This window comes from Mobula hypostoma, chromosome 28 (genome assembly GCF_963921235.1).
Source record: "Mobula hypostoma chromosome 28, sMobHyp1.1, whole genome shotgun sequence".
Taxonomy (NCBI): Eukaryota; Metazoa; Chordata; class Chondrichthyes; order Myliobatiformes; family Myliobatidae; genus Mobula; species Mobula hypostoma.
Window position 1 is genome coordinate 15,112,292 of NC_086124.1, and position 11,770 is coordinate 15,124,061.

General features: G+C 46.1%; 1 protein-coding gene across 2 annotated transcripts in view; it reads right to left on the reverse strand.

Annotated features, from left to right (window-relative positions):
• The window catches only part of nkain1 (sodium/potassium transporting ATPase interacting 1), an 891,479-nt gene extending 881,441 nt beyond the window's left edge, over positions 1-10,038 (reverse strand). For both annotated transcript variants that reach the window (XM_063035499.1, XM_063035498.1), the window contains exon 1: positions 9,482-10,038. In XM_063035499.1, coding sequence (XP_062891569.1) covers positions 9,482-9,535 — 54 coding nt within the window. In that variant the 5' untranslated portion in view covers positions 9,536-10,038. The remainder of the gene's footprint in view (positions 1-9,481) is intronic.
• Positions 10,039-11,770: the final 1,732 nt, after the last annotated feature.

Below are 11,770 nucleotides of genomic sequence, written 5' to 3' on the forward strand. Positions count from 1 at the left end.
GTGAAAAACTGATAAAGACCTAACCACACAGACTCAAAGGTGTAATTGCTGCCAAAGGTGCATTTACAGAATATTGACTTGAAGGGGCTGAATACTTATGCATTCAATTATTCTGTATTTTATATTTGTAATTAATTTAGATCACTTTGTAGAGATCTGTTTTCACTTTGACACAAAAGAAATTTTTTTTCTGCTGATCAGTGTCAAAAAAGCCAAATTAGATCCACTGTGATTCAATGTTGTAAAACGATAAAACATGAAAACTTCTAAAGGGGGGGGTGAATACTTTTTATAGGCACTGTAAAACATCTTTAGCAACAGGAGACACACCAGAAGATTGGAGGATTGCCAATGTTGTTCCACTCTTTTAATAAGGCTCTAAAAATAAATCCGGAAATTATAGGCTAGTGAGCCTGACATCAGTAGTGGGAAAGGAATTCTAAGGGACTGGATATCTGAGCATTTGGATAGACATGGACTGATTAAGGGCAGACAGCATGGTTTTGTGCATGGTCGAACACGCCTAACCAATCTTATAGAGTTGCTCAAGGAAATTACCAGGAAAGTGGATGAAGACAGTGGATGTTGTCTACACGAACTTTAGCAAGGAATCTGACAAGGGGTCACATGGGAGGTTGGTCAAGAAGTTTCAGTCACTCTGCATTTAAGATGAGGTGGCAAGTTGCATGAGACATTGGCTTTGTGGGAGAAGCCAGAGAGCGGTAGTAAATGGTTGCCTCTCTGACTGGAGGCCTGTGTCTGGTGAAGTGCCGTAGGGATCGGTGCTGGGTCCATTGTTAGTTTTCATCTACATCAATGACCTGGCTGATATTGTGGTTAACTGGATCAGCAAATCTGCAGATGATACCAAATTTGGGGGTGTAGTGGACAGCAAGGAGGGCTATCTGGACCAGCTGGAAAAATGGGCTGAAAAATGGCAGGTAGAATTTAAAACAGACAAGTACAAGGTGTTGTACTTCAGCAGGACTACCTAGGGTAGGTCTTACACAGTGAACAGGGGACACTGAGGTGTGCAGTAGAACAAAGGGATCTGAGAATACAGGTCCGTAATTCATTGTAAGTGGTGTCATAGGTAAACAGGGTAATTAAAAAAAAAGTTTTTGGCACATTTGCTTTCATAAATCAAAATACTGAGTACAGGAAATGGGATGTTATGTTGAAGTTGTATAAGATGTTGGTGAGGCCTAATTTGGAGTACTGTGTGCTGTTTTGGTCACCTATCTACAGGAAAGATGCAAATACGTTTGAAAGAGTACAGAGAAAATTCACAAAGAGGTTGTTGCGTCTGAAGGAACTGAGTTATATGGAAAGATTGAATAGGATAGGTCTTTATTCCTTGGAAGGTAGAAGGTTGAGAGGAGGTTTGATAGAGGTATACAAAATTATGAAGGGTATAGATAGGGTAAATGCAAGCAGGCTTTTTCCACTGAGGTTGGGTGGGACTACAACCAGAGATCGTTGGCTTAGGGGGAAAGATCAAACGCTTAAGGGTAACTTCTTCACTCAAAGGGTCGTGAGAGTGTGAATGAGTTGACAGCGCAGATGGTGCATATAAAAGCTCGACTGCAATGTTTAAGGGAAGTTTGAATGGGTAAGTGGATGGTAGAGGTATGCAGGGCTATGGTCCCGGAGCAGGTCGATGGGAGTAGGCATCTTAAGCTGGAGAGCCTGTTTCTGCAAAGTACTTCTCTATGACTCCATCAGTTAAGGAAGTAGTGTAAAAGGAGGGCAAAATAAAAGAAAAAATAGAGTGAGGTCATGTTCCTGGGTTCATTGTCCATTCAGAAATCTGATGGTGGAGGGGAAGAAGCTTTTTATGAAGTGGTGAGTCTTTGCCTTCAGGCTGCTGTACCTCCTCCTTGATGGTAGCAATGAGAAGAGGGCACATCCTGAGTGATGTGGGACCTTAACAATGGATGCTGCCTTCTAGTGGCATTGAGTCTTGAAGGTGTCCTTGATACTGGGGAGGCTAGTGCCCACAACAGAGCTGGATGAGCTTACAACTTTCTGCAGCTTTTGCAGTGACCCTCAATACCAGACGGTGATCTAACCAGTCAGAATGCCCTCCACCATGTATCTGTAAAAACTTGTGAGTGTCTTTGGTGACATACCAATTCTCCTCAAACTCCTAATGAAATAGAAGCTGCTGTCATGCCTTCTTTGTGGTTACGTCAATTCGTTGGGCCCAGATTAGATCTTCAGAGATGCTGACAGCCAGGAATTTGAAATTGCTCACCCTTTCTGCCACTGATCCTTCGATAAGTACCGGTGTGTTCCCTCGACTTCCCCTCTCTCAAGTCCACAACCAATTCCTTGGTCTTACTGACACTGAATGCAGGGCTATTGTTGCGACACCACTCAACCAGCTGATCTATCTGGCGCCTGCCTGCCTCCTCATCACCATCTGAAATTCTACCAATAGTCGCTTCAAGGCAAATTTATAGATGGAAGTCTGATCAGTCCCTAACCTCATAGTCGTGGGTCCACACAGTCTTGTGTTTAATATTTAGGGGAGCCCTTCTTTCCAAATATCCTGCATTTTACTGTTTGGTAACAAGAATATATTTTTTGACAATAAACATTAAAATGCAGGAGACTGGAACTGAAAAGCTCCCTCAAATATTAAATACAAGAGATTCTGCAGATGCTTGAAATCCTGAGCAATACACACAAAAAGCAGGACGAACTCAATAGGTCAGGCAGCATCCATGGAGTAGGATAAACAGTCGACGTTTCAGGCTGATGAAGTGTCTACTATTTATCCAACCTTTGATGCTGTCTGACTTGCTGAGATTTCTGTGTGTTGCTTCCCCCATTTATTCCCTCATTTGTGGTATCTCATGTTAGTCTCAATAAATCAGTCAGCCAGTCAGTGGGTGCCGTCCCAAAACCGGGGTTGGTGGCTATGCACCTCCATCTTCTTCAATCTTGCCACAGCACCAAGTACAGCCTCTCCTCCCGTTTGTTCTCGCTGGCCGCCTTGGCACTGCCCACCGCCGCCCCCGCCAAACTCGAGCCCAAGGCTGTGTCGGCCTCCAACCACGGCCGCTTCTTCGAGCTCGGCCCTTCCTTAGGCGGAGGCCTTGGGCAGGTCCAGGCACACGGTGCAGCGCCCAAGTTCATCATGTCTCTTCTAACTAGGTGCATAGCACACGATTCGTAGATACGTGGTGAGGCTTTAATCTCTTCCACGGAAGGTGGCCCTTGGCTCACAAGGAGCTCATCCACCCTTTGTCAGATCTTGTTTTTTTTTAGTCCTGCTGGGTGTCCTCACCCCCTCCTCACCAGACTAAGTCTGGTGGGGGAGCCGGCCCAAGTCACTGACCATTCAACCACGGCCCCCGGCTGAGCGCTGGGCGCCCGCCCCTCGCCAAATCTCTCCAAGCGCCAAGCGCCCGACCGAAAACCATGGTCGAGCGGCCAGCGACCAAACCGGAACTGGAGACTACCTTCTTGTAATTGTCTCAATAAATAAAAGACTATAATATTTCTGCATGCATTTCCACAAGATCACTACAATTATTATTCAAATTAATGGCATATACTTATTATGCAAATAAGAGAATATAAAAACAAGGATGTGATGCTGAGGGTCCATACAGCACTGGTAAGGCCTCACTTGGAGTATAATGAGCAGTCTTGGGCCCATTACCTAAGAAACGATGTGCTGATATTGGAGAGGGTTCAAAGGAGTTTCACAGAAACGATTCTGAGATTAAAAGGCTTGTCATATGAGGAGCATTTGATGGCTCTGGGCCTGTACTTGCTGAAATTTAGAAGAATGGGCGGGGGGGGGATCTCTTTGAAATTTATCGAATACTAAAAGGCCTAGATAGAGTGGTTGAGGAGAGAATGTTTCATAGAACATAGAAAAGTATAGCACAGTACAGGCCCTTCGGCCCACAATGTTGTGCCGACCCTTAAATTCTGCCTCCCATATAATCCCCACCTTAAGTTCCTCCATATACCTGTCCAGTAGCCTCTTAAATTTCACTGTGTATCTGTCTCCACCACTGACTCAGGCAATCCATTCCACGCCAAAACCACTCTCTGAGTAAAAAACCCTCCTCTAATATCCCCCTTGAACTTCCCACCCCTTAACTTAAAGCCGTGTCCTCTTGTATTGAGCAGTGGTGCCCTGGGGAAGAGGCGCTGGCTATCCACTCTATCTACTCCTATTAATATCTTGTATACCTCTATCATGTCTCCTCTCATCCTCCTTCTCTCCAGAGAGTAAAGCCCTAGCTCCCTTAATCTCTGATCATAATGCATACTCTCTAAACCAGGCAGCATCCTGGTAAATCTCCACTGTACACTTTCCAATGCTTCCACATCCTTCCTATAGTGAGGCGACCAGAACTGGACACAGTACTCCAAGTGTGGCCTAACCAGAGTTTTATAGAGCTGCATCATTACATCGTGACTCTTAAACTCTATCCCTTGACTTATGAAAGCTAACACCCCATAAGCTTTCTTAACTACCCTATCTACCTGTGAGGCAACTTCTAGGGATCTGTGGACATGTACCCCCAGAACCCTCTGCTCCTCCACACTTCCAAGTATCCTGCCATTTACTTTGTACTCTGCCTTGGAGTTCGTCCTTCCAAAGTGTACCACCTCACACTTCTCCGGGTTGAACTCCATCTGCGACTTCTCAGCCCACTTCTGCATCTTATCAATGTCTCTCTGCAATCTTCGACAATCCTATGCACTATCCACAACATCACCAACCTCTGTGGCATCTGCAAACTTGCCAACCCACCCTTCTACCCCCACATCCAGATCGTTAATAAAAATCACAAAAAGTAGAGGTTTCCTATAGTAGGAGAGTTGAGTGCACAACCTTAGAATAGAGGGATGTCCATTTCGAATGGAGGTGAGGAATTTCTTTTGCGAGAGGTTGGTGAACGTGTGTGTGTGTGTGTGTGTGTGTGTGTGTGTGTGTGTGTGTGTCTGTGTGTGTGTGTGTGTTTGTGTGTGTAAGGTGGAGGTTAATAGATTCTTGATAATTCAGCGTTTTAAAGATTACAGTGAGAAGGCAGAAGAATGGGTTTGAGCAGGAAATGGATCAGCGGGAAATGTCCTAATTCCACTTCAATGTTTATGATTCAAAGGTTCAAAGGCACAATTTAATGTCAGAGAAATGTATACAATATACATCCTGAAATGATTTTTCTTCGCAACAGACAAATTGCATGATTTTAAACATTATGCAAACAGTTCAGAATGCCACAGCATTTAATGAAGAGCTGAACTATAAAACAGTTCTTCATTTCCCTTCCGCTCAGTAAATCTCAGCATTCAGTGTCGTACAATATTCTCAAACACTTCAATGTCCCATTAACTCAGGCTTTGTGTATTCAAGGCTGGGGAAGAATGGCTTAATGGAGAAAACATCTCGGTACCAGGTTATCAGCAGGAGCTGATAACAAGACTAGGAAAGGAGCATCCTATTTAAAAACCATGTACGTCCTGCTGTAATGAAAGGTGATCCTTCTGCAGAGAAAAGCAAACACTTGTTCAAATTTCTAGAAAGCTGAATCAATGTAGCTGAAGTCTCTAATGAACCTCGGCGATAAGCAGAAGAACCAAACGATGCAACAGGAAGAAGTCACTGAGGCAAGCTCTGACCAGTATCTTTGTTGCTTAGCTCTCGTTCTGTCCTGCTTTCCATTTAAATCTACTTGCATCGATTTCATATTCCCTAATGCCTTCCCTCATGTATAAATCTCAGCTGACCCACGGACTGAACAGCTTTAGAGGGGGAAGTGGCTCCTAGGTTTTCACATCTCTTTGTAGGAAGCGATTAAGGCAAACAGACTTCTCAAGAGGGTGCCCGGAGCGGCAGGACCCGCAGAAGCAAGTCAGGAATGGAAATAGGTGGAAGTATTCACAAGTAAGGCCAAAGGTTTCAGTGGAATGAGGCACGAGCCTCAGCAGAGATGGTGGATGAATAAAGCTTGGGGAAGGACAAGGAAATTAAGTAGGGCACCAGAAAGAGAGGGAAGGGTGTCAGCCTTTGTTAAAGGATTTGAGCCAAGAGCGCCTTCAATTTGTCCTCGCTGGGCCAATGGAGTGAGTTACTATGCTGTATCTCTAGAGCAGGGGTTCCCAACCTTTTTTTATGCCATGGACTGCTACCATTAAGTGAGAGGTCCATGAACTCCAGGTTGGGAACCCCTGATCTAAAACTATTTTGATTACAGATACTCAGGAACCATCTTCCAACACAAGTTTTTGTTTAAAAAAAAACAAATCTTCAGTATTAACACACATAAAAGTTGCTGGTGAATGCAGCAGGCCAGGCAGCATCTCTAGGAAGAGGTACAGTCGACGTTTCGGGCCAAGACCCTTCGTCACTATCTTTTTTTTTACTGAAAATCTTTCAGTTTTGGACTTTATACAGAAAGGAACATCGGCACTAATATGTCAGGTAATTTGGTGGCTCCCATAAGATTCAAGGACAAAACACGTTTTTGTCTTTCAATTGACTTGAGGCTCAATTTCCAATATTTACTGCCTATTTTAGTTCAAGAGCTGGAAGAAAAGATGAGAAGTTAGAGAAGAAGGTGGGGGGAGGGGAGGAAGAAGTACAAGGTAGTAAGTGATAGATGAAACCGGGAGAGTGGGAGGGGTGAAGTAAAGAGCTGGGAAGTTGATTGGTCAATGAGATAAAGGTCTGGAGAAGGAGGAATCTGATATGAGAGGACAGAAGACCATGGAAGGGGGAGGAGCACCAGAGGAAGTGATGGGCAGGTAAGGGGATATGGTGAGAGAGGGAAATGGGATTGGGGGAATGGTGAAGGCGAATGGAGAGCAATTACTGGAAGTTCAAGAAATCAATGTTCATGCCATCAGCTTGGAGACTACCCAGACAGAATATAAGGTTATCTGGGTAGCCTCCAACCTAATAGCATGAACATCAATTTCTTAAACTTCGAGTAATTTTCTCCCCTTCACCATTCCCCATTCCTGTTTCCCTTTCCCATCTTTTTCTTTACTTGCCCATCACCCCCCTCTGGTGCTCCTCCCCCTTCCCTTTCTTCCATGTTCTTCGACCCCCTCCTATCAGATTTCACCTTCTCCAGCCCTTTTTCTCTTTCACTAATCAGCTTGCCAGCTCTTTACTTCACTGCCCCCCCTCCCGGTTTCACCTGTCACCTTGCACTTCTTCCTCCCCTCCCCCCCCCACCCTCATACTCTGACTTCTCATCTTTTTTCCCCAATGCTGATGAAGAGTCTCAGCCCGAAACATCGACTGTTGACTCTTTTCCACAGATGATGCCTGGCCTGTTGAGTTCCTCTTGCATTTTGTGTATGTTTGCTGCTTTGGATTTCCAGCATCTGCAGATTTTCTTGTGTTTGGGATCTCTCGGGCTGTAGGTTTCATACATACTACTTTGCTGATTTTAGTTATTGGGTTGGCTCCTTAACCCTTGGGATGTTTACCTTATCAAAAGACATGGTTGAAAGCTTTGGAAAGTAAGTTCAGGCATGATCCAATTGAATATCCAAGCAGCTCAAAGGGCAGATTGACCCAGTCCGGTTCCTGTACTGATAAGAATGAGCAAAGGAGATGGATGAACACCAGTCCTGATGAAGGGCCTCGGCCCATAACGTCGAATGCTTTTTCCCATCTGTAGATGCCCCCAGACCCGCTGAGCACACTGAGCGCATTGCTCTGGATCTCCAGCACCCGCAGCACTTCTTGGTGTGAATGAGTGCTTCTTGTAGCACACTTGAGAAACATTAGAATAAACATTCCCACACCCAAAACACTTCGATGTCCTATGCACAATCTTTGATCTTTCTCTCTAGCAGTCATCTAGAAAAGCCAAGCAAAACTCCAATGCCTCGTGACCTTCAAACAGCTCTGAATTCACAAAAGCCCCCACTGAAATTTTATACTATTAAACATGAAGTTTTTACCTTTCTACACAGAATATTAATATTTTTGTCTTCACTCCTGATTGCCTCGTGATTTGTTATGCACAACCTTAACTCAGAAACATCACTTCTTCTAACTGTTCACCACTTCCGCAATGCTGCATAGTTTACAGATGAGTGAAATGTGAATAGAAGATTCAAGAGGGCTCTCCAGTGATATTCAGAACCTGCACGGGGGTGGGGTAGGGGGGAGAGGATAGAAAGACCAACGACTTCCCCTGAAAAGCATCAGTAACACCTTATGTGGAAATAGCGAAGGCAAAATCAATGCCAAATGACTAAAGACTTGAACAGAACACATAGTTTGAGAGGAGCATCTGAGAAGGTGACGTAGGAAGGGCTAGACAGTGGAGTCTTGGGTTTGGCAGCTAAAGTTGTGATACAGTTGGGGGAAAGCCTCAAAGGAGGAGGAGATGACAGAAGTAACGAAAGGATGCCAGAGGCCTTTAAAGGGATTTCAAAGAATAGATCAAGACATCAATTCTCTCTTCTAAATAGTTAACCCACATCAAGCAATGGGGCAATTTCCCTGAAATGCGCAAGCAGAATTTTAAATCCTTGAGCTTTCCTGTAGTTATATTCTATCTAGTTTTCCTATCGTCACCAGCAGCTTGTAGTAAAGCTGCCTGGCAGGACAGGACTCCGTCGGATCGTTTGATTGGAATGAAGAGTAACATGTGACTGTGTGGCACAGCCCCAAGTTTAGTGGGGTCCGGTTACACTGAGGAAACATCTGTTCCCCAAGTCGCTCTTTTGCACCTGTAACCATCCCGGAGTTGCACTGTCACCCGCTTCAGCCAACAACCACGTTCACCCAATGATCCTCGTGTACTTCCCGTTTCACTACGCGTCGGGTGGCCGCGGTTTCACGATCGGGTCAAGTTATCCCCTGGTCAAGGTAACACAGCGCAGAAATTTAAAACTCAGCCCCATAAAATTTACACTTGAAACAAAAAATGAATTGCAAAATATAAATTGTTGAGCGCCAGCCGCTTTGCAAGGAAACACGCACATTCTACTATTGTAAGAGCATAACCCCAAAACGCAAGTTTAGAAATAGTAATATGTTCTCACGTAATGTAAACCGACTAAAAAGAGACAACTGTAGCAACAAGGGGGAAAAAAACACACCTAGAGTGACATTGTTAGCATCGTTTACAGGTCTACATCTGAAAATACTCAAACTAAATATCCATGCGTCCTGATTTTGCCCCCACGAACACCGACGGGGTTCATTACTGTCAACCAATATCCGAGAGTGCAAACAAGCACGTACCAACCACACAATTGTTCCTCGTTCAAAACAAAATTCAAGCCATATAAAGGCTTCAGATATTGGGGAATATCCAGCTTCAGGCATAATGACACACCACCACGACAAAGGTATAGACAACCGGGTTTCCCCGGGAATTACAGTGTTCTCCACAGTGAGACAATAACCGCGTTTGCTTCCCCAAACGACTCGGTCCAGAACACAATCAGAAAGTGGAATAAAGGAAATCTCACAACTTACCAGCTGCAAGCTGCAGAGGACGATCAGGGTACAGCGTCCATTGCATCTCCCCATGGCCCCCGACTCTGGTCAGTTTCGGCAGGAGAGATGGACCTGAATGGGTTTCAGCTGAAACCGCCGAGGCTCGCTTCGCATTTACTCACGCCCAGCACTCCCACCTCCGGCCAGGTAACTCCGATCACCATTCACACAGACGCTGGGTGAACGACCCCCAGACGCTCGCGGCCGGGTCCCTGGCAACCGCGCTCACTCCGCCGCCGCCGCCGCCGCCGCCGTCCACCGTCGAGGTGACTGGGTCATTATTGCCGGAGAGTGCCACACCTTCCCATTCTCAGATGCCGCTGCCCATCTCTCTCCGGCCGACAGCTGTCCGCCGTGAAGTCCGGGGCGCGCTGGGTGGAAAGGACGCTGCCGCTGTGAGTCAGTGTCTCCCCGGCTGGAGACGGAGGTGTGAAAGCGCGGGCGCCCGGGTGGGATTCAGTGAACTGGCCGCCGCTCAGCTCAAACATAAATGACACGGGCTCTGCAGTTAAGAGATCAAACCACGTGGCTCGGGTGTGGCGGCACGAAAGCGGCGATTTCTCTCATGGGGGGTGGGGGGAGCTCGGCGAACAACCTCCCCGTCGGAGCCGCCTCACGGCCGGGCGAGACGGTCCTCGGAAGTGCCTGGTGTTCAGATCTAACTCAGCTTCAGCCCGAGAGCTGATTCATTCCCCCCACCCACCTCTCTCTCGACTTCCAGCACTTTGGTTCAATATTTAATTTTTTTACCTCGTTGCAATTCCTACACTCATTCACTGTTACTGACATTCGCTCTGATTCCTTTGTCAGTAGTACCTTTCGCTGCTCTTTTCGCGCCTTCCTGTATCTTTCGGGGGGTGGGTGGGTGGGAGGGGAGGGGGGACATTTGCCTCAGTGCGGAATGACAAAAACTGTCGGCATCTCCCGTGCAAATATCAATTCCAATTGGAAATAGTTGTCCGCCAGCCGCTCCCGCCACATCCGATGTGTCTTCCCGGTACAGTAACTGCTGACATCTAGCGAGCACTTTCGATGCGAAATTATTTCTGTGCACAGTGCTTGGCAAAAGAGGGGATAAACTTTCGCAAGTGCCATCGTCGTTAAGTACAAAGGCGCTTCTATTATGGCGGTAATCTACTGATCCTCAGTTTAACTTTGGAAAGCATTAAATTTGCATCCCCCGCGTTTTACACCAGCAACTTTTAAACAGCAGATGCCGGAAACCTGAAATCTGAAACGCCGTCAATATTCGGGCCAGGCAAAGCGGGAGAAGCGTAGATAATGTTTCAGGTCGAGATCTCTCAGCGAAACAGAAAACCGCTTGAAACGTTAATATCTATCAATCTCTCGCTCTCTCTCTCTCTCTCTCTCTCTCCATCTATCTATCTATCTATCTATCTATCCATCTATCTCTATGTCTATCTATCGCTATCTCTCTATCTCCCTATCTCTCAATCTGTCTCTCTTTATCTCTCTGTCTATCTCTATCTCCATCTCTCTGTCTCTCTCTCTTTATCTCTCTCTATCTGTCAATCTATCTATTTCTATCTCTCTCTATCTATCTCCATCTCTCTCTAACTCTCTATCTCTCTCTATTTATTCTCTCTATCTATCTATCTATCTATCTGTCACAAGTGAGGAACATGGGTGGACCCAGATGCAGGACACAAACACATTTTGTCACATTAACAAAAGTAGAGTTTATTAATAGTTACTAGGAAAGCAGGGAAGCAAGGATTGTACAGAGAGACATCAAGGAATGAATGAAGCAGAAGCTGGAATATGCATGGCTGGAGTTGGGCTCGGACCCTGGACTTAGGCTGGGACTCAGGACCTTGGCTTGGCCTGGGACTTGGGACCTGGACTTGAACTTGGACTGGGACTCAGGACCCGAACTTGGACTGGGACTCGGGACTCAGGACCCAGACTTGGACTTGGACAGAGACTTGGAACTTGGGACCCAAACTTGGACTTGGAACTCGGAATATCAGAGCCTGGTCTTGGAACTCGGAACATCGGAGCCTGGACTTGGAGCTCAGAATATTGAAATACAGAGCTGGGACTCTTCCTTGGATACAGGACACAGAGCCAGGACTCTTCAGGAACACAGGACGCAGAGCCGGGACTCTTCTCTGGATACAGGACACTGAGCCAGGACTCTTCCCTGGATACAGGACACAGAACACAGAACAGGAAGAGACAGTTCCTCACTCAGAGTAGTGGCAGACGGCCAGATCTACCCAGCGGGGGCGAGGACACAAAGGGACA